The 24,319-nt window shown below is 36.3% G+C and overlaps 2 protein-coding genes across 4 annotated transcripts; both read left to right on the top strand.

The window, feature by feature from the left end:
• The first annotated feature begins 6,804 nt into the window (after positions 1–6,804).
• On the top strand, positions 6,805–10,655 carry LOC109148655 (putative F-box protein At5g62660). Of its 2 annotated transcripts, none has more exons than XM_019296393.1 (2): positions 6,805–8,518; positions 8,642–10,655. In XM_019296393.1, the coding sequence occupies exon 1, from the start codon at positions 6,848–6,850 to the stop codon at positions 8,072–8,074; it is 1,227 nt and encodes a 408-aa protein (XP_019151938.1). In that variant the 5' UTR covers positions 6,805–6,847; the 3' UTR covers positions 8,075–8,518; positions 8,642–10,655. The 2 variants fall into 2 exon arrangements, with proteins under 2 accessions (XP_019151938.1, XP_019151943.1); XM_019296398.1 differs by having other exon boundaries at positions 6,805–10,179; positions 10,324–10,655.
• Positions 10,656–16,418: 5,763 nt separating this feature from the next.
• Positions 16,419–19,785, top strand: LOC109148643 (protein IQ-DOMAIN 1-like). 2 transcript variants are annotated; one of them, XM_019296380.1, is made up of 6 exons: positions 16,419–16,594; positions 17,202–17,291; positions 17,402–17,725; positions 17,966–18,187; positions 18,338–18,457; positions 18,817–19,785. In XM_019296380.1, the coding sequence occupies exons 2-6, from the start codon at positions 17,232–17,234 to the stop codon at positions 19,450–19,452; spliced, it is 1,362 nt and encodes a 453-aa protein (XP_019151925.1). In that variant the 5' UTR covers positions 16,419–16,594; positions 17,202–17,231; the 3' UTR covers positions 19,453–19,785. The 2 variants fall into 2 exon arrangements, with proteins under 2 accessions (XP_019151925.1, XP_019151930.1); XM_019296385.1 differs by lacking the exon at positions 16,419–16,594 and having other exon boundaries at positions 17,180–17,291.
• Positions 19,786–24,319: the final 4,534 nt, after the last annotated feature.

Raw genomic sequence — 24,319 nt, 5'->3', positions numbered from 1 at the left:
ATTGGAAACCAGTGACGCACTGATTTTCGATCGGAAACCAGTGACTGGTTTTCCGCATCGGAAACCAGATCTGGTTTCCGATGCGGAAAACCAGACTCACTGGTTTCCCCAGCCATAATATTTGGAAAAAAAAAATTAAAAAAAATAAAAATAATATACCTTGTAACTTTTCTAGTGTTGGTGAAGCTTTTGTGGATTGTTGGAGGAGATGTGTTGGTAGTTCTTTTGTTGAATGTTGAAGAAGCAGAGAAGGGAGAAGAGAAAAATAAGACCCTTAGTTGATCACGAGAGGGGTTAGAATTCTTATGTACTCTCCCTATATCTAGATCAATTCTTTTTTTTTTTTTTGTGAAGTTATTGGCTCTATTACATTGTAGTATCTGTTCACAAACTTGCCTCCACAGAGGCTCGAACTCATAATTTTCTAAATGAAAGTCCAACCCGGGTACCATTAGACCACATAGTCCTGGTATCTACATCAAGTTTAATTTAAAAGGTTTTAATAATTTTGGTCATGTGATAAGTGGATTCGGTGCTCCAAAATATCACAAAGAATTGTAATTTCATGTGAGATGAATAGTGGAAGAATAAAGATAGAATTTTTTTTTTTTTTTTTTTTTTTTTTTTTTTTTTGTGTTTGATTTCCAGATGAATAGTATTACTAGAAATCTCAATTTTTTTTTTGAAGGTCAATCTTGCGATTGTATTAATGAATCAAAGCCGAAATAGCGTCAGGTGAGATATCATCCCAGTACATAGCTTGATCCTGTGTAAATGCTAACGAAGCTAAAGTATGCGCATGTAAATTAACATGTCTAGAGATGTAATTTAAAGCAATACGATTAAATACAGACATAAGTGTTCTGCATTGGTCAATCGTGACCCCAACGTACGAATGGATCGGCGTGTGATGGTGCCGGATAATCGTAGTCAACTCCATGCAATCCGTGAGTAAACTTACTGATGTGTTGTTCCGTTCAAGTAACCAAGACAGTGCTTCCTTGTATGCCTGCGCCTCCGCCATAAGTGGTGAGAAACAAATCGGTAATTTGCCATTCTTTGCTGCCACAAAAGAGCCATCTGGCGTTATTAGTAATATGCCGTACGTAGCCTCGCCTGTGTCGTGACGGAAGCCCGCGTCCACATAACACCGCAGACCCCCTTCCCCCGGTTCGGTTAATGGCACCGACGCCGCAGCCGGCTTGGTACGGTAGTCCTGGGCAGCGCCGTACGCCTGAAGTGCTGCGGCTGCTGCTCTGGCTAATTGGGTAGGCCGCGTCATAGATCCCTTCCAGACAGCCGAATTTCTGGCTCTCCAAATATAATATAACACCGCTACCATCAAGCCCCTTTTAGCCATGTTGTAAAAGAGTCTGCAATAATATTAGTGATAGGCAATTGTGTTATATTCCAAACAAGTCTAGAATATTCACAGAGCACTAAAGCATGTAACACATCTTCATGATCTAAACCACACATTGGGCATATTGGGTCCACCTCTACCCTTTTAAATATAAGTTAATGGTAGTTGGCAAAATATCACATATGTCTCTCCACAAGAAAGTCTTCCATTTGGGGGGGACTTTTAATTTCCACATTGAAATCCATTTATCAAACATCACGGGGTTATTTTCATAATCACCCACAATACGCCTATAGGCATTCTTCACAGTATATGTCCCCTTTGGGTCACTCATCCAATACCATGAGTCCTCGTAATCCGGACTAATAGGGATCATATTTATTTGTTCCACATCCTCAGGAATAAACAAGTCAGATAAAATATGTGGATCCCATGTGTGTGTCTGTAAATCAATTAATCTTGCAACCCGTGCCTCTTTCAACTGCTCTGGCATTTCTGTTTGAATCAATGGGCTAGGATTATCTCATAACCACGGATGCCCCCATATTAACGTTGTCTGTCCATTCCCAATTCTCCTTCGCACCCCTGAGATCACCATTGCATGGGCTGCCATTATACTTCTCCAACACTAACTTGGGCAATTACTAATAGTTGCATCAGTAAAACTGGTTGTGGGATAATACCTTGCTTTATAAATTTTTGCTGCGAGTGTTTCTGGGTCTGTTAGAAAACGCCATGCCTATTTTCCCAGCATAGCTAGATTAAAAGACCTAAGCTCTTTAAAACCCATACCACCATACTTTTTCGGTACGCACAACATGTCCCAAGCCTTCCAATGTATTCCCCTTTCTCTTCCATTCCCCACCAATACTTATTCATAGTTCGCTCAATTGACTGACAAACTGTCTCAGGTAACAAAAAAACACTCATTGAAAAGGTAGGCATAGATTGCGCTACACTTTTCAACAATACTTCCTTACCAGCCTGAGAAAGCAACTTTTTACTCCACGAACCAATTCGCTGCCCGATTTTCTCTTCCACATATGAAAAAACAGCTCTCTTATTCCTCCCTACAAAGGAAGGTAAACCCAAATATTTCCCAAAGTTGGGTGCTTGCACCACCCCCAGATAATCCGCTACCTGTGCCCTGTGATCCTCCTGGGTATTTCTGCTAAAGCATATATTAGATTTATTATAGTTCACCACTTGGCCTGACAATTTCTCATACCTTGCAAGGCATTGCCTTATAACTCCCGCCTCCTGGATATTTGCTTTGAAAAATAGTAGACTATCATCCGCAAAAAATAGGTGTGATACAGGCGGTGCCCCCCTAGCTACTCTGCATCCATGTATAGAGCCTGCTAACTGTTCATACTGTAATATCATCGAGAGAGCCTCTGCACAAATAATAAACAAATACGGAGAGAGAGGGTCTCCCTGCCTGAGACCCCTGGTTGGTTTTACGCACCCCTGCCATACCGTTGACCATTATAGTATAATTAACAGTCGTTACACACAGCATAATGAGTTTTATCCACTTCTCCCACTAAAACCCATAACGGTCAGCATCCTTTCTAGAAAGATCTACTCCATTCTGTCATAGGCCTTTGATATATCTAGTTTCAATGCACTCCAACCCACTACACCACATTGCTTTCTATTTAGATAATGCCCCACCTCAGCCTCCACCAAGATGTTGTCAGTGATAAGCCTTCCCGGAATAAATGCACTCTGGGATTCTGAGATCAATCCTCCCATAAGCGTTTTCATCCTATTTGCTATCATCTTAGCCATAACTCTATAAACGACATTACTCAACACAATCGGCCTTAAATCTGCAACTGTCTCTGGCACCTCTTTCTTAGGGATCAAAACAATGTTAGTATCATTCAAAACCTCGGGGAATACACATGAATTCAAGGCATTCGTTATAAAGCCAGATACATCTCCTCCCACTACCTCCCAAAACTGCTGGTAAAAACCCGGGTTTAACCCATCCGGGCCCGGTGCCTTATTCAGATACATTGAAAAAAGAGCCTCTTTTACCTCATCAGTTTCAAAAGGGCGGTCTAGCATCATATTCTGCTCCAAGGTCACTCGTGGGGTTAGGACCCCAAAAAGCGGATCATCACAGCTCAATCCATTAGAGGCAAAAATATTCTCAAAATATTTTAGTATAGTGGAATGCATATCCTCCCCCTCCACCCAGTTACCAGCATCACATTTAATACTAGAAATAAAATTCTTTTTCCTACGAGCAGAGGCATACTTGTGATAGAATTTTGTGTTCGCGTTTGCCCCGCGAAGCCAGTGTTGCTTGGCTCGCTGTCTCCAGAACACATCCTCCTGGATCTCAATTCGTTTCAGGGAATTCTCAATCTGTTGGTACTCAGCTAGCGCCACCAAATCTCGCCTATTCCGAATGGTATCCTGCCTCTGTTGTAGCTGCTTAATTCGTTTACCGAATTTATGAAACTGGTCTCCCCCACACCGCATTAACTTCTCTCCACACAACTGCTGACAATATAGCAATCCCTCCGTTCTCCCCTCCTGCCAGGCCGTTTCTACCACTTCCTTGCACCCGTCATCTAACAACCAAGCCATCTCAAACCTGAATCTCCGCGGCCCCCTTCCCCTTGGCATGCAAATCGCATTTATACTGAGGAAAAGAATCGAGTGATCCGAGGCCCGGGTCCGAATGTTCTCCAACCATGCGTTCTCATTCATCAGACCCCAATCATTCGTTATTAGGGCCTTGTCCAACCTCTCCTCTATCCAATTTGGCGTCCCCTTTCCCTTCTCCCACATAAACTGGTGGCCTCTCATTGGCATCTGCAACAAGCCACAACCATCCACAGCATCTCCGAAACCCCGTAATAGGCTATTAGGGTACAGATTTTCCCCCTTCTTCTCATGTTGATATAGGAGATTATTAAAGTCCCCTATCACCACCCAGGGCAGCAAGGATATATTCTTCAGAGTGCCAAGTAAATCCCATGTCTCCTCCCGCCTATTTCGCTCGGGGATACCATATATACATGTCATGCGCCATAACTTATTAAACAAGCTAACTTCCACATCAATATGACTCTGCGAGTAGCTTAATAGTCTGACCGTATTATTCTTCTTCCATAAAAGCGCCATTCCTCCACTCAACCCATCGTTATCAACATAAAACAAACCCTCATACCCAAGCGTAACACGGATCCGCTCTGCATGTACTCGCGGCACCTTGGTCTCCATCAAAAACACAAAATCAGGTTTCTTACTGGACGCTATGCCCACAATCTGTCGAACTGTGCGTGGATTGCCCAAGCCACGACAGTTCCAGCTCAAATTACTCATGATGATGGGCAGGGCTGGGCACCAGCTCCCGCCATGGACAAGTTTTTTGAGCCATCTTGCATTGTGATATCACCCCTACTACCCATATCCTCCGCCCCATCCACCTGCGCCTGCCGTCGGCGTTTCGTCGATGCCACCACACACCCCTCCACCACCTTTCCCGTTCCACCCCCATTCTCCAAATCCACGACAGCCGTAACACCAACCGGTTCCCGAGACACCACCGGACGCGGACGCCCCCCTACCGGTACGAGCCAGCTATCCCTAACCGCTCTAGAAGCGCTCCGGGATTCACCAGCACGCATATCCGGACCATACGGGTACCGTTCCAGTGGTATTCCTGCCTCCCTTGCATGAATGCAAAACGTGTGTAGATGCCCCATGAACCCACAAAAATAACAGAACTTATGCAACCGTTCATACCGGAAAGTGACCCATGCAGTAGTCTTATCCCTCTTCATCAACTTCATCCCCCTTCGTAAAGGGCGATCAATCGGTATGGATACCCGAATCCGGTGGAAAGTTAACCACGGAGCCCCTTCATAACGGTCATCGTGTTTAATAAAAGTGCCCATAAAATTCCCGCTTGTTCCAAAATAGCCTGCGACGTATATCCCCTGGGCATATCATGTAGCTGTATCCACATATCAATCATATTCAGTTGGATATCCCCCGGCAACACACCATCCCGGACTTCTCGACAAATCAACACATTATTCTCGAACGCCCAGGGGCCACCATTCAAAACATAATCCATGTCTGTTTTATGAAAGAAAACGAACAGGAATAAACCTTTTTGGATCTCCGTTACCTGCACTCCTCTAACCGGCTGCCACACAGATGCGAGAACCTGTCTCATAAAATCAAGCTTTATCATCTTCTGCATGAGAAAACGGCCAACCACCTTCCATGTCTTTTCCTCCTCACCCACCTCACCGTCGTCCTCTTCACCCACTGCCGGCACAAACGCAGCAGTCTCCTCCTCTAACGCCCAGTTTGCCCAGCGGTCGGTAATTGCCGCCACACCCACCTCATCGTCCGCCGCAACTTCCGGCGTAGGAGGTCGCATGGTGACATCGCTCTGCCGCTGCAATCCTCGGCTCTCATCTCCAATCATTCCCTGCGTATTACCGGCCATACGACCGAACGGGTCCACCGGCGACCTTGCGAAAACCTAGAAACCCTAGTATGGATGCGAAAACCCTAGATGTGTTCTAGAGAGAGAGTTTTGTGGCCTTACAAATTTAATTGAATTAAAATCGAATTTTAGAAATCTCAATTTAAGTGTTTGATATTAATAAGAATTGTCAGGGGATTAGTATAAGTAGTATAAAGATCAAAATACTTGTACTTATAATAGTAGACTAATGAAACATTAAATTTAGATTAGAAATTAAAAGATAATAGTAATTTTGTCTCAAAAATATTTTTTTCTTCCAAAAAATCGTGGAATTCAAAAATAAAAGGGAGAAACATGAAATTCTAATTCCGTACTAGCTTGCCTTCGGAATTGGGTTGGAGTGGAATTCTAATTTCCTGCTGTTTGGTTGGAAAAAGGGAATTGGGGGGAGGGGGAAGAATTATAATTCCATGTGAAAAAATAGAGTAGAAATTTAATAAATTACATTATTCCGTAAACATGAATAGAATAATTGAGAATTGAAAGTGGAAAAGTAAATAAAGACTATATTATTCTTATATAATAATAATAATGATGATGATGGGAAGAATGGTAAAATAGTAATTCACCATGAAATTATAATTCCACACTTTGTGAAATTGCAATTCTTAAGAACCAAATTATGAAATTGCAATTCTTAAGAACCAAATTATGAAATTGCAATTTTATAGAAATAAAATTACAATTCTATCTTACCAGCCACTAGAGTATAAAAGTAAGAAGCGGTGAAATTGAAATTTCTCAAAACTCCGCAAAATTAAGTAATTAACTCAGTTACCTTCAAAAGAAAATCTAACAAAAAAAAAAAGTCACTCTTTTTTTTTTTTTTTTTTTTTTTTTTTCACTCCTAATTTACCACAAAAATTGATAGGATTAGGGTTAGGATTTTCGAGTTATGATGACACTATATATTCATATACATCCTAAAACTACATACAGATCGAAGAGACGTTGGGACGATGAGTTCTTCAAAGATGACGAAGTTGAGTGCATCAGCTTTGGCTTTTCTTCCACAAGAGATCCTCGTCGAAATTCTGAGTAAACTCCCTGCCAAATCTCTGGTGCGATTCAAGTCTGTTTCTAAATTCTTTTTTTCTCTGCTTGTTGATCATCCCTTTGCCGATCTGCATCGCAACTGGTCCTTAACCCTCCCCAGTAGGATGAGCATTCTCATCTTTTTCCCACCCACCCGTGACCGCAATACCAGCCGATATTTCACCACAAATTACTCCGAAGAAAACCAAGGAAAGCTCCAAGTCAATCATCTCCAGTATATCGACGACGACGGTGATATCTTCGGGAAGGTTTATTTACGGTCCGCCCTGAACGGCCTGCTTTGTTTCTGCGGATCCTCACGGCTCGGAGACGACATTGCAATTCACAACCTTAGTACTCGACGCCATATCTCTCTTCCACCAACCTATCCTCGTCTGCCCCGCGATTCTCGGATGAGGATGAACGTTTGTGGGCTCTTGGGTTTCGATCCCGTTTCGAGAAGATACAAGGTGCTGAAGTCAGTCCAGTTTTCAAAAAACATCTTCCGGGATGGGCATGTTTCGGTAAAGCATTGGGTTTTTACACTGGGCGTGGATAAATCATGGAGGGAGGTCCATCCCTCTCCCCTTTTCAATCCTTACAATTGCTTTAATAATGATTTCTATTTTCACACTAGTGTTCATATTGACGGGATAATCTATTCTCTTAATTCGCTGAATTACTCAAATTATCACATAGTAGCATTTGACGTTAGGACTGAGAATTTCCTAGCGATGCCTCTTCTCCCCCCAAATATAATTCTTGTTGTGGGCTTGGTAGAGGTGGATGGTCGATTAGCACTTGTGGGCCTGGGTATGAATATATGGACTCTAGAGGAATCAATGGTATGGAAGAAACAATATTCAATTTGCATTCCTAGACTATTATCCCAAGAGATTAGGGATGAAGATTTACAAAGGGAAAAGGTTGCAAATGAAGAGGAGTTTATCTGGAGAAATTTGTTTTTTGTTGCAAATCAGGTTGGGGAGATTGCTGTGTTATTGATGTTGAAGAGATCTGTTTTTATTTTATTTTATAACTTGAAAACACATAATTGGAGAAAATTTGAGTTATGTGAGTTTGGTATGCCTCTAAGCGAGGTTATGTATCATAGTACTGCCATGCACTTCATCTTAGACAATATCTTCTAATTTTTATTAGTATTAAATAAGGAGGTCTTGGATGGTGTGATATCGGCCCCTTAAAGTGCTTTTTTACTCGATCGCCTAATAAATGATAATGTACTCATCGCCTCGGAAGTAGTACATTATTTGCACCGGAAGAAGCAAGGAAATAATGTTTGGTGTGCCCTTAAGCTTGACATGGCCAAAGCCTATGACAAGATGGAATGAAGGTTTTTGAAGCAGGTTGAGGGTTTTTGAAGCAGGTTATGAGCCCTTAAGCTTGACATGGCCAAAGCCTATGACAAGATGGAATGAGCCCTTAAGCTTGACATGACCAAAGCCTATGACAAGATGGAATGAGCCCTTAAGCTTGACATGGCTAAAGCCTATGACAAGATGGAATGGGGGGTTTTTGAAGTAGGTTATGATACGAATGGGGTTTGATAGTCGTTGGATTGATATTATTATGAGGTGTGTCATAATTGTTCGTTACAAAGTTGGTTTGAATGGCTATTTTACTAATTTCATATTACCATCCCGAGGTTTACGCCAAGGCGATCCACTTTTGCCTTATTTATTCATTCTTTGTAACAGAATGATATCTCCATGTGTTGTGGCGCGTGGTGCTCCAGGTATCTCCCATTTGTTTTTCGCCGATGACAGCCTCTTTTTTTTCAAGGCAACAATTTCTTAGGCTGCAGTTAAGGACGGTCTCACGACATATGAAGCAATGTCCGGCCAGTCATGTATATTATTCAGTCCCAATACTTTGGCCATTTCGAAGAATGCGTGTCAATATTGTGGAGGGATTGGCCGTAACAGAAAGGAGGTTTTCTCGTATCTTGAGACTGGATGGCATAAGAAGGTGTTGTCTCGTGCCGGTAAGGAAGTCTTGATCAAAAGTGTTGCCCAGGCCTTATCGACGTATACCATGAGTATATATTATTTGCCCTTAACTTTCTGTGAGCGCATTATGAATCAATATTGGTGGGGTTCGCGGGGTAATGAAGGTGGTGGAATCTGGTGGATGGCATGGCGACGTATGTGTTCCCCAAAAGCTGCTAGAGGTCTAGGTTTCAAGCAAGTACATAAGTTCAACCTTGCGTTGCTTGCCAAGCAAGGTTGGCGCCTCCTTACAAACCTAACATCTCTAGCAGCTCGAATTTTCAAGGCACGTTACTACCCTTAAGATGAATTTTTGGATGCTAGAATTAGTGCAAATCCCAGTTATGTTTGGCGTTCAATTCTAGCAGGAAAGGATATTTTAAGCACAGGCCGTGTAAAGCACATTGGTAATGGAGAAGGAACTTCAGTCTGGAAGCATCCTTGGTTGCCGGATGTTGAGGATCCATATATTCATTCACCGTGTTTGAGCCAAGACCCAAATATGAAGGCCAGGGAGTTGATCATCCCAGCGACTAAGGATTGGGATGTTGAGAAATTGATCAAGTATTTTGATGCTTGTGATGTTAGTTTGATACGTAGAATCCCTGTGGCCCTAGGCTTTAATGATAGCTGGTGCTGGCGTGATGATATTACAGGTCAGTATCGTGTGAAGCATGGTTATAAGCTGATCAATACTCTTCAAGATGAAGGTCAGAGCTTGAATTTTGCATGGAAGGAGTTGTGGACGCTCAAAATCCTGCCGAATATCATTAACTTTGTTTGGAGATGTATACATGGAGTTTTACCAACAATGGAAGCCTTATGTACATGGAGTTTTACCAACAATGGAAGCCTTATGTTCGAGGAGGATAGATGTCGATATGAGTTGTCATCTCTGTAAACAACATCCTGAGACGTTGCGGCACTTGTTCTTTGATTGTGTACATGTTCAACCTCTTTGGATTGATACGCACCGCCTGTTAATTGCCGATGATGATGATTTTGTAGTTTGTTTGACCAAGTGGCTAGCGGTGGCTGACGGCATTGTTGTTAAGCGGTGCATAGCTATGTCCTGGTCTATTTGGAAGCATCGCAATGCTTTGGTCTGGAGCAGCAAACAGTGGTAGATAAATTCTATTAATATGGAGATTTCAAACTTCTGGTGGATTGGGAGGAAAATCTGGCGCAGAACAACAATATATCTCATGCTATTTCACCTAGTTCTGATAAGATGCATGTGTCTCCAGGTACGGTTTGCATTTTTGTATATGCGGCGGTCTATCCAGATTCGGATGATGCTTATTTTGGTGCTTACATGACAAATAGTAATGGCGGTTTTGTGGCGGCTAAGAATGGATCTGTTAGATGTTTGCGTGATGTTTTACTTGCAGAAGCCATGGCCGTGAAGGAAGCTTTGTCCTGAGCAAGAGAAAGAGGAGATAATAAACTGATAATCTTTTCTTATTGTCAGTTGGTTTGCAAGTGGTTCGATGGTATGGCACATGATCTTTCTTATGCTGGTTGTGTTTTAAGTGAGTGCCGCTCTCTTCAACGACACTTTGAATCAGTGTCTATTCATTTTATTCTGAGATCAGCGAACAAGTTTGCTCATGCACTAGCTAGAGCTACTCGTTCTCAATCTGGTCTGTTGTGCTGGTTATCGGTGATTCCTTCTTGTATTGAGCATCTATTTTAATAAAGTTATTCTATTTCCTTTAAAAAAAAGATTTATTTATTTATTGATTAATACATTTTTTTGTTGTCTCTGTTTTAGCTGCTCCCCCCTCTAAACCTCTCCAGCTCCTATTTTTAGAAGAACATGCATGTATGCTCTTGTAGTGGCTAATCTTTGTGGTGGATATTCTGTGAAATTGCAGTTATAAAAAGATCCTCTTCTCCAGGTGCAATCGATCCCATTCATTTCTTACTTGCCAAATATGCATTTTGTTAGTTAAGTTAGAATTACTCATAAATTGGATCCATACGAGCTTGCTGGTTAATCCAATGGGAATTTGCCACCTAACAACTACAACCCTACCCTTCCCTTCATAGGGCAATTTCGATTTTCTTTGAACTCCTTCCCCATTTTTTTTTTAATTTATATATATTAGTATTACTATCGCTATTGCTATCTTGAGTAGCTTCAAGTTCCAACACAATTTATACATGCGCGCACCAAAGAAATGAGCATGCGTTGGGAGACTCCTGCCATGTTACTCATGTATTAGAGCATCTTCAATAATGTAATGTTTTTGAAGAGTTTTTACAAGTGTAATTAGGAAAGAGAAAATGAGAGGGGAGAAAAAAAAAAAAAAAAAAAAGCTAAGGAGACTTAGTAAAATTAGAGACACATAACGTCAAAAGAATAAGGAACTCACACGGTAAAAGAGTATACATATAGATATCTATATATAATTATTTACAACTCAAATCTTTTCATAATAGTATTTATACATATACACAACGAAGTATAAGATATCATCCACAGTATCGTTTAAAACATAAGTATAGGTATAGATAGGAGGATCTCATGAATAATTCTCATCACAATTCCAAGTATCACAATTACAATCATGGAGGTGATCTTTATGTGATAATAATCCTCCCAAGTTGTTGCTTTAATTGGTAGATTAGCCCACTAGACTAGGATTTGAGGAATTGCTTGATTATTCCTCTTAATCTGCCTCTTATCTAGCACTGCTATTGGTGCAGCTAACACTTCGCCTTCTATACCAGTATAAGAGGGGGTGCTTGTTGAGCTTGAATTTTTGGGCCGATTTGCCTTTTAAGTTGATAGACCTGAAAAACAAGATGGATCATAGTTCTAGCTGGAAGATGCAATTTATAAGCTACAGTTCCTATTCTCTCAATCTGGCTGCCATGGTAACTTGTTTATAGAGCTGAATTTTCAGATATACCCATTATCCCAAAACAAACTCTCCCTTAGATCTCCTTTTATCTGCTTGTTGTTTCATTCGGTTATGTGCTTGAATCAGATTATCCTTCAAGGATGCGAGAATTGCTGCTCGTTCTGCCATCCAATCTCTTGTTGTCCCCAAGGCTGCCTCCCAATAGCCAACACAGTTGGCTTGTATCCATATAGAACTTGGAATGGTGAATTTTGCAAAGAATTGTGATAATTGGTGTTATACCAAAACACAACGTGTAACCATTTTGCCCACTCTTTAGGCCTATGAAAAACCATGCACCTGAGGTAGGCCTCTAAACATTTATTCACCCTTTTGGTCTGTCCATCAGTTTGTGGATGGTAAGATGTGGACAAACTCAACTTCACTTTAAGCTGGTTGATAATCTCTGCCAAAACTTACTAATAAAGACTTTATGTCTTTATCCCTATGCAATACAATGTTGTAAGGAAGTCTATGAAGTTTGTAGATGTGTTCCATGAACAGGTCAATCACTGTTTTTGCTATGTAGGGGTGTGCTAAAGCCATAAAATGAGCATACTTAGTGAGTTTATCAACCACTACAGAGATCTAATCCTTGTTTTGAGATTTTTGAAGGCCTTCTATGAAATTCATAGAAATTGAGCTCCATACTTTGTCTGGAATAGGCAATGACTGTAGTAGACCTAGGCTTATAACATTCTCCTCTTTGCATCTTTGATAGGTATCACTATCCTTCAGAAAGGCTATGAGATCTTTTTTCTTTCCTTCCCAATAAAACATTTCCAACTCTTTGAAAGTTTTCAATATTTATAAAAAAGAACCTCATATTTTTTTTATTATTTTCCAATAACATTCAACTGCTGATCTACATAGATGGATGGATCATATTAGTTCTCAATTCTTGTGTGGGAGTATGTTTAACAAGTATTTTTAATATAATTGGTTTTATTATGATTAGATTAATTAAAAGGTTAAGAGTTCAATTCTTGTTATGAATAATATTTTTAAATATTAATACAAATCACATCTAAATTATAAATATATTTTTTTAAAAAAGTGTTAAATAGACCACTGAACTTATTGATTCCGTGTAATTGGATCATTAAACTTACAAAGTATGCAATCAAACTATCAAACAAGAAAAATATGTGCAAATGTGACATTTTAAAAAGTTCTTTTGGAAGAATCTGATCATATTGCTTACATAGTTTGTACCAAGAGCCGCCATTTCCTCTGTCATACTAGTTGGAATGGAAGATTGAAATGTTTTCAACTTAAATTGTATTAAAAGAAATCCAAAAAACAATTCAATTGCACAAACTTTTCTTGTTTGATGGTTCAATTCGTTTGCATACTTAAGTTCAATGATTAAATTGCACAAAAATAATAAATTCGGTAGCCTATTTGATATTTTTCCCTATATTTAAATAAAGTTAGAGTGAGGTGAGATTGCGAGTTATACATATTAACCCACGAGTACCAATAACCCGGGTACTCCCACAAATTATTAAACATACTAAGTTGGAGAAATATCTTACGCGACTAAATTAAACAAGCTAGCTGTTCATTTTGACAACTCTAATCACACATATACATCATTTAGCATACTCATCACCGCACCTCGTCAAAATCTAATCACAACGACAAATTATATCGTGCATCAAGGCGCACAATGCATTGTGCACTCTCAAGGTATGCCAACGACAAATTTTTCCTTGGTGTCATTAGACCACAAGGTCTTGACAATCCCACAAATTATTAAACATACCTAGTTGAAGAAATATCTTATGCGATTAAATTAAACAAGCCACCTGTTCATTTTAACAACTCTAATCGCACCTATACATCATTTAGGCTCTGTTTGGCAGAGCTTATCGTTTATTTTAAGCTACTAATAAGCAATAAGCTTTGTTTGGGAATGTTCCCAAAATAAGCTCCTAGCTTAAAATAAGAGCTTATTTTGGAACGCTACTTTAGGTAGCGTTTCAAAATAAGATCTTAGCTTCCTAACTTTTTTTTTTCCATCTTTATCTTTATTATTTTAAAGAAATGACATAATTTACCCTTCTCAATTAAAACTCTTTTCTCTTCTCCTTTATCTGCAACTTTCACGGCAAATATTATTATTATTATTATTATTATTATTATTATTATTATTATTTTTATTTTTATTTTTGAATAGATGATTATTATTATTATTATTATTATTATTATTATTATTATTATTATTATTATTATTATTATTATTATTATTATTATTATTATTATTATTATGAGATTTGCAACAATATTGCTACTTGATTATGAGATGCTAGATCATGATTATTCTAATAGTTTTATTTCAAAATGTTAAATTTTAATATGTAAACAAACTAATTTAAATTTTATGAAGATGTCCTTTTTAGTCTTTTTACATTTATCAGCTTATCAAAAAGCTAATTTTACCAAACACTTTCAATCATAACAGCTAGCTTAACAGCTCTTCAGTTTTCAGCTCCTTTTCAGCTTTCAGCTCTTTTTCAGCTTTCAGCTCCTAGCTTGTAGCTTTTCAGCTAGGTTTGCCAAACATGTGAACATGTGAAATAACTAAAGCTAGGCTTATAGCTTTTCAACTCCTAGCTTATAGATAATCAACATGTGAACTATCACAGATAATACACTTTAGTTTCGATCTTGCCGCAACAAGTAGTAAAATAAAAAGGAAAATATGCCCTTAGGCCATCTCCAACCCATTACACCAAATTCTGCACCAAATTTTACACAAAAAAGAATATTCTCAGAATATTCTTACACCAAATTTTATTCATCTCCAACCCATTACACCAAATTCTATTTCTACACTAAAATAATTTGTTTTTTTATAAATTAAAACTTTAATTTTTTACTTTAATTTTTTAATATAAAATTTAATTGTAATGCAAATAATATTTTTATTCCACAATAATATAATATATAACAACTATTACATTTAATTTTCAAAATTACCATATCGTTCCCACAAATGCTCTGTCAATACATTACGAAGTGCATAATGTGCTTCTCTATTAATTCTAGGTATGTTTTATTTAATTTCGGATGTATTCAGTTTAATATTATGAAAATTATGTTTTATGTATTTTAATTTTTAATTAATCTATATATAATATTAGGCTTGTTTTAATCGTATTGATGAGATCTTTCAAATGATATAATTTATTTTTAATTATTCAAATTTTATGTTTATATATTTAATAAAATATGTAAATCCATAAAAACAAAATAGGGATACAAAAAGAATTAATAAAAAAGACAAGGGTCAAAGTAGAAATTAAAAAGATTAACACCATTTTGGCGTCAAGCTACAGTGCAGCGCCAAATATGGCGTTGCACTGTAGATCATCGCCAAAATGGTGCCTCTTTTGGCGCTTTGTTGGAGGAGTGCAGCGCCAAAATCAGCGCCATTTTGGCGTTTGGTGTCACAAATGCCGCTCCCTTAGAGAAGGCGTTAGGATTGGGGTTCAACCTTTTGAAAGAATAAAAATGAAAATGTTTCTTATCCCTAACGATTTTTTTCTTCTATTTTTCTTTTCTCAATGTGACTTTCATTTTTGGGTGTTCATTAATTATTTATCCTATCATTAATTTAAAAGATAACCAATTAACTAATGCCACGAGGGATGAATTGTTGGAAAAAAAAAAAGATGGTGTATCTAGTATTATTCAAATAAAAATAATAAATAAATAAAATGTGAGGACTCCGAGATTCAATTAATTTCACATTTTCCAAAATTCCAACAAAAGAAACAAAAAGTGTATTTCGAAAAATTCCAAGGCAATGAGGCATCCATTTCATAAATAATTTGGTGTGAATTTGACATAGCCCAACGGCTATCAGGATGGACGTTCACAAATGAATAAATACGTATTGTCATTTGTCAAATAATTAATTTTGTTTCTTATACTATAATAATTCGTTATTAAAGATTTAAACTTATTATTAGTGATTAGTGATCAAGTTATTGTTTTTTTTTTTCTCGGACAAAACATACAATTTTGAAAAATGGTGAAATTTCTCATTAAAAAAAGTATAAAATTTTATAAAATTTATTTTAAAAAAATGATTCATTTAACATTATTCTTGTAATTATCCGTGAAATACTACTCCATATTATGTTTGAAAAAAAAATACAAATAAATCATCAAAATAAATAAATAAATAATATCCTCTATGTCCCATTTTATCTGTCCTACTTACTATTCATTGGACAAACCACCTCCTTATTCTTTGTTTATTTTTTTAGTATTTTATATTTACTTTTTAAATTTGATTTTTTTGTGTTTAATAGTACTTTTAGTGTAGTTTCTAAATATATAAATTTTGTATAGTGATACTAAACTTAATATTATGAAAAATTGAATTAAAATAACTTTAGTTCAGCCTCGTTAACCGAATCAGACACATAAAATGAGACTGAAAGAGTAAAAGACAGTGGAGTGGTTCAAAATTTCAAACATAATGACGTGGAGCCCAGTTCCCCAGCTCAGGTAGTGGGGTCGGACTTGCCAAAACTAGCTGTATTCTTTTCTTTCTTGCATCGCTCAGTTCTTTGGTAAGATCTGAAATATCTCTCTCTCTCTGCCACTGGAGTAAGGAAGAAGGCTGCTCTTTTTATGATCTTATTTATTCTTTCCTTGCAGCATACAAGGAAGGGAACACAAAATAGAAGCAGCTTTGAGATCCCCAAGAAGCTCTCTCTCTCTCTCTCACTTGCAGGTACTCTTCAGCTCCATTTTTCTTGATATATGTTCTGACAAAATTTTAAATTTGAAATTTTGTTTCGTTTGGTTAGGGTGGGTAGTTTTAAATTTTTATTTTTGTTGGGCATTCTTGAAATTCTAGTACCTGGTTAATGAATGCATTGTATCTTAATTAAGACTAGATTAGTGTCGGTCGGTCGGAATTGAACCCCTTATTATGCTTTGTTTCTTGAATTCAGCTGATGATGTTTAGTGGTGTGATCGATGCTTTAATGTAGTGTATATGTGTTGTTTGGTAAATAGCTGTTAGCTGATTTGACTAGTTGATAGTATTAACTGATTGTAGAAAGATGTTTAGTAAATTAGGTAATAGTTGATTACATGCAAAATGACTTTCTCAAGAAGTCGTTTTGAGTAGCTTTTTGAATTTTAGCGTTTTGGAGTAATAAGTTGGTAAAAAAGCTAATTAATCAAACACTTATATTGGCTGTTTAACCAAGACAAACAACTGGTCGAATAAGCCAAAATTGGCCGATAAGCTAACTATGTTACCAAATCAGGACCTTATGTTTTTCATGGTAAGGTCAAAACTTTGAAATAATGGTTTATATGTTTTGTTACAGAACTGGAAAATTTGGGGAATTGAGAAAAGAATGGGGAAGAAAGGGAGCTGGTTATCTTCAGTAAAGAAGGTTTTCAGCCCAGAATCTAAGGTAAAGAAAGAGCTGCTCTTTTTCTCCCTAAGGATCACAATCCCCAGTCCTCTGTGATTGGTATTGTTGACTCACACTAGGTTGTGACATTTTCCTCTCTCTCTCTTCAGAAGGCTAGTAAATCAAATAAGAAAAGGTTGGAGAAAGAACAGCTTAAGGTTCCAGACTCTTCAGTTTTCGAAACTCCTATTGTATCACTGCCGCCCCCTCCGGTTCCTCCAGTGGAAGAGGTGAAACCGACACAAGTGGAGAAAGAGCAGACAAAACATGCTTACTCGGTTGCAGTTGCCACGGTGGCAGCTGCTGAAGCTGCAGTAGTAGCTGCTAATGCTGCAGCCGAAGTTGTTAGGTTAACTGCACCAGATCGATTTGCAGGAAAATCGAAGGAGGAAACTGCTGCAATTAGGATTCAAACTGCATTCCGAGGATACTTGGTATAATACTATAATCCCCCAGCCCCGGTGCCCCCTCTCTTTTGACAGGAAAAATCCTTATTTTAGAAGTATTAAATACAGTATAGTAAGCCAACTACTATGTAGTGTGATGGCACCTCTGTTACTAGGGTGGTCAGAGGGTGGTGGTGGGGGCATTGATTCTTTGGGCTTAAATAGATTGAGAAAGTATAGAACAGATACTAAAGCCAGTTGCCAAATTAACGAGTTCATCGTTTACAGGCTAGGAGGGCATTGAGAGCTTTAAGGGGGCTCGTGAGGCTAAAAGCACTTGTTGATGGGCCTACTGTCAAACGGCAAACCGCAAATGCTCTTAAATGCATGCAGACTTTGTCCCGTGTGCAGTCTCAGATTCATTCTAGAAGGAATAGAATGTTGGAGGAAAATCGAGCCCTCCAAAGACAGCTCGTGCAGAAACACGCCAAGGAACTCGAGAACTTGAGGGTGAATATCATCTCTTCCAACCTTTGTTTCGAGTGTTCCAACTACTGCCATTAACTATTTATTAATAACATTCTTATGCTCGTATGTTTCAAAATGCATTTTGAAACAAGTCACATTATTTCTAAAGCTGTTTCGTTTTATGTTTGATAGAGAGGGGAGGAGTGGGATGATAGTCTACAGTCAAAAGAGCAAATAGAAGCAAACTTGTTGAGCAAATATGAAGCTGCTACGAGACGTGAAAGAGCACTTGCTTATTCATATTCTCATCAGGTATTTAACAATTCTTTCTGGAGCAAATACCAATTTTAGTCCCATGAGTATTAGCAAAATGACAGTTTTAGTCCACATGTTTAATTCCTACCAATTTTCATCCATGACTATTATTTTGGTACCAATTTTCATCCACGACTATTGTTTTAGTGTCAAAACTCATCACACCTGTCACCCATTTGTTTAAGACATGCCGAAATATGAAAATATTAAGGGTACTTTCGTCCTTTTCAAATTAAGATCTCAATTTGAGCATGAAAAGGGATTTAAACCTTAAGATCTGTCATATTTGCTATGTTCCCTTTAGTATCTTATGAGAACTATGAGTCTATGACTTCGATTTAACTTCGACTTGACAGCAAACATGGAAGAAGTCCTCGAGGTCTCCCAATTTATTGTTTATGGATCCCACGAATCCGCAGTGGGGTTGGAGCTGGCTCGAGAGGTGGATGGGTGCTAGACCGTGGGAAGCGGAGGGCGTGTCACTTAGAAATGATCAGTTGTCTGTGAAAGGTGGTTCGAGCATTAGTGTGGGAGAAATCACTAAATCGTTTGCTCGCCATCAGCTAAACGCAGAACAGCCTTCCTCGCCCGCCAGCCAAAAGCCAAGTCACTCGTTAGGCCGCCATTCCCCTGCTACTCCAGCCAGAAAACTAAAACCGCCAAGCCCAAGAGCGAGTGCCACCGCCCAAGATGATGACACGAGAAGCGTGTTCAGTGTGCAATCAGAGCGCAACAGGAGGAGGCACAGCATTGGTGGGTCATCAGTGAGAGACGACGAGAGTTTGGCTAGCTCCCCGTCTACTGTACCGAGCTATATGGCACCCACTCATTCAGCAAAGGCCAAGACACGTTTGCAGAGCCCATCAGACGTCGAGAATGGAACAACTCCAGAAAAGGGGGCAAAGAAGCGGCTTTCGTTCCCACCATCCCCTGCTAGCAGGCCAAGGCGGCATTCGGGACCACCAAGAGTGGAGAACATCTCCATTGCTTAACCTGATACGAATGGCGAGATCAATTAATAATATTCTCAAAAGCACTGCTGTGCCAATAAGCTGTGTTTGTTGCAGAGAATAATATAAGGGGGGAAAATAACAGTGCATTTCATTGATTTGATTTGTCATGTTTCAACTTCTTCACACAATTCTTTACCTGAAGATTGGCTCCAGATGAAGTCAGTCCATCAGAGTTTCTTGGGGATAGTCCTGCTATTTGTATCCCCTTCTCCCACTTGTTCAAGATTGTAATACTTGAGAAACTATATTTGATTACTTGTGATTATATATGATTACTCCAACAGTTAAAAGATGTGTTCTTTTACTCTCTTTTTTTCCCTATAGAAATTCCTCTGTCAATTTGACAAACTCTTTCAGCAAGACTAAGTTTTATGTGAGATTGTTTCACATAAGACATGTAATACTTAAAAAGTATTATTCTATACATTTTAGCTAAAAAGAACATTACATGTTGATTGGCATAGCCTACATCATTCCCATCTTAATAATTCTCGAATGGATTTCTAAACACCTTTTTGCCCAAATATAAAAACAATGTTGATACTTTTTACATTGCCAAATTATACCATGGAACAAGATTCTGGTCCAAAAATAACATTCAGATTCTGTATCTACCGTTGACACATTTTGCACACACTTAATCTAGACCATTCAAATTAATTAGATTGATGCACAAGATTTGTTCTCACGTTCTCACCTAAGCAAGTGTTCTCATATGATCATATATATATATATATATATATATATATATATATATATATATATATATATATATATATATATATATATATATAGGGTCACGTTCAAGTGCTAATAAGTGCCCAGGAGAGAAATGCGAACCAATCAGCGCGCACCACGTGTCAACATTCATTGATTGGGTGCACCTACTTTCGCCTGCAAGTGCATGTAGTTTTTGCCTACATTCATTGATCGGGTGCACCTACTTTCACCTACAAGTGCACCTACTTTCGCCTGCAAGTGCATGTAATTTTGTCTTGTTAACATTCATTGATCTGAGTTCAGCGGGTAGTAATACCCCTGAAAACCACCCGCAAACATTCATGCACTTAGGTGCAACTACTTATAACTATAGGTGCACTTAGTATTGATGCTGAGTGTAAATTTTTACTTGCACCTATAATACATTTTACTTGCACTTCGATGTTCAATTATTTACGAAAATGCCCCCGCATTTTTTTTTAAATCAGTGTTTCTCATTCATTAGATCTGGACACGTGGACGGATATCATGCATTGGCATATTCGCACCAGAGTGCAATTATATATATATATATATATATATATATATATATATATATATATATATATATATATATATATATATACATATATATATAAAACCTACAATTTAATCCCAACAAACTAAAAACATATTCAATTCATAACATCTAATTAACATATTATGTGCCTATAAATAAATTGAAGACACATAATTTGTTACTGCAGACACATAATATGTTAATTACAAATGTCAAATATATTAACAGCAGACAGATAATGTAATAAATTATAAATTAATTTTCTATTAAATAATTTTATTTTATTAGTACATAAATTGTGCAAATTTATACAAATAATAAATATTTTTGTCATAGTTTATATTTAATTTTTGTGTATTTTAAAATATGTTATAAAATATATTAAAGATGGAATGTTTTAATATATTGTTTCATATTATCTATTTGTTTTAATCTTATTCATTCATTAGATATTTTAAATAGAAAAATATTTTCTCCTTATATTAAATAAGAATGTGTTATTTTGAGTATTTCAAACAAAAATAACAATGGGTTCTTAGTAGGTTATAAACGGATTTGTCTTAATAGGTTAATACGATAATATTAACGAGTTAATTATATTCTTAATATCTTTAACATGTTGATTCGTTAAGACATGAAACATAACATGTTCGTAAAAGAAACACAATTTTATTTAATATAAAAACAGTATGATTAAAAGTTATGAGATAGGGGTGAACTGTGAACATATGTGCACTCATCAATGATGTAACTGGTACAAAGACTTATTACTTGTTAGGCTGATAAGACCATAAAAATGTGGAAAGAAGATAGTGTATATCTGCCAAGGAGATATAGAATATCTTAATTCTTAATGCAGATTCGTGAAGGGGATGAGCAAGAGAAGGAGAACAAGTTACGATTGCCATGAAGAAGTTCAATAACTTCCGAATGGGCACCGAAAGCATAACTGAGATGGAGACTCGATTTATGAAGCTTCTAAGAGCGATTGCTGATCTAGGGAAGGAGTTGAGCCGGAAGGAGTCGTAGGATGGCTTTCCATGCATGGATTCTCTTTCTCGATCTCCTCCTCTAGAGATATAAAGTGCTTTTGTGACCAGTGAGATGAAAACCAATCATAAAGTATAAGAATACATAAAAATATAAATTAAAAAAATGAGATAGACTAGTTAGCAAATCATGCATGTGACCCTAAGAAAGGTCAGGAATTCAAATCCTATTGTTTCAACACAACGCCTTTTTGTCATATATATATATATATATATATATATATATATATATATATATATATAAAAGAGCATCTCCAATAGATGAGTTTTTTATTATTATTATTATTATTATTATTATTATTATTATTATTATTATTATTATTATTATTCTCTTTTTCTTCAAGTCTTTTGTTAGCTCATTTGTCAAGTAGGGACTATTATGAGATTTTGTTTATTTTGTTTTTTTTTTTTTTTTTAAAAAGAACAATTGAAAAGCAATGAAAAGACCATCTCCAACCTTCTGCACTAAATTTTATAATATTTTTTATCTCCAACCCATTACATCAAATTTTATTCATACACTAAAATAATTTATATTCTCATAAATTAAAAGTTTATATTTATACTTTTTATTATTTTAATATAACATATAGTTGTAATTTAATAAATTAAAATTTAATTATATTTTAAGTAATTTTATTTTTAATTAAATTATATTCAATATTAGTCTTGTTTTAATCGTTTTGATGAGATCTTTCAAATGATTTTTTTTAATAATATACAATTTATGTTTAAATATTTAACAAAATATGCAAATATATATATATATATATATATATATATATATATATATATATATATATATATATATATATATATATATATATATATATATATATATATATATATATACTAGTATTTCTTATGCGCGATGCGCAAAAAATAGATGCCCAAGATTAATATTATATATTAAAATTTTAAATTTATTTAGATTATAAATATTTAAATTATTGTAAATAATAATAATAATAATAATAATAATAATAATAATAATAATTATTATTATTATTATTATTATTATTATTATTATGATAATGTAAAATATTTTTATAAATTTAATATTTATATTTTAAGAAATAACTAACATATAACCCCAATATATAATGTGTATATTATTATTATTATTATTGAAAATAAGAAAATATATGGTGGATGCATGTGCATTGTAGCAATAGTGGAAAAGATAACGGGAAGTTATAACGGTAGGAGTATGTTTGTCCAAAATATTGTATAGTACAACATTTATAGCATAATGTATCATAAAACTTAACGGAAAAAACGGACATGAATGAAGGGTATAACCTTCATCCACACTTATTATGTTTTTAGATATATATATATATATATATATATATATATATATATATATATATATATATATATATATATATATATATATATCACAATACAATTATGAGATAAATCTTATTTTATTTCACAATAATAAATCATAGAACATCCTTTACATTTAATTTTCATAATTACCATATCGTTCCGAGGTTGAGAACTGGAACCCGAGTGGTGCTTCAAAACAGATCCAATAAGACGTGGCTGGGTCAGAAATACACAACTTCGAACTCATGCAAAGAGAGTTCATCAACCATTTGGAGGAGTAGAACAAAGTAGTCGGTTTAACCAATATTTTAATAATTTTGGAGGAAATAGGCCTGACCTTTGAGATTATTGAAATTAAGTATGTTTAAAGTAATTTTAAATGGTCAAAGGTCTTGCAGTTATGCGGCATAGGTGTGATTTCTCAAATGAGAGGTTTTTGGTTTGAACCCCATTGTGGGAGTAGCATTCAAAAAAAAATGTAATTTTAGATATAATTTTCTTTAATTTTGTTAAAATTATGTTTTTTTTTTTAGGATTAAATCATGAGCAAGACAGTTTACAAGGAAATAAGGGGACAACCTGACATAGAAAAGACCTCCCGAGCAACAGTGTGGGCCGCACAATTCGCATATCTGTTAACAAAACGAAATTCGACATATCCAATCGTTGATGCCAATTTTTTAATATCATCCACTAAAAAACCAAAAGTAGAATTAAAAAATGAAAAAATCACATGAAAAAACAGTTTGGGACTCCATTTCCGCTTCTACATTACACATACCAGTATCCTTGAGTCAGCTTTTAAGGCCTCTCTCAAACTAATAGCTTCAGCCTCTTTAACAGATTAATTGTTTGGCACAATTATGCTTTATTTAGTTTCATTTTTAATTAATATATGTTCAATATCAGTCTTGTTTTAATCGTCTAATTATATAAATTATTTTTAATAATATAAAATTTATATTTAACAATTTAACAAAATATACAAATATATTAAAACTAAACCAAGTACATAAAAAGAATTACAAATAAAAGATGGGGTAAAATGGGGGAAAAAAGCACACCCAATATGGTGCGGATGAACAGTGCATCGTCAAATATGGCGTTGCAACGTTCATGGTGCTGCAAAAATATAGTTTTATGCTGTGTTGATTGGAGCTGCACTGTGCTATATTTTCCTCCA

Source organism: Ipomoea nil, unplaced genomic scaffold, assembly GCF_001879475.1.
Source record: "Ipomoea nil cultivar Tokyo-kokei standard unplaced genomic scaffold, Asagao_1.1 scaffold0268, whole genome shotgun sequence".
Classification (NCBI taxonomy): Eukaryota; Viridiplantae; Streptophyta; class Magnoliopsida; order Solanales; family Convolvulaceae; genus Ipomoea; species Ipomoea nil.
This window is presented reverse-complemented; position numbering and strand designations above follow the sequence as displayed.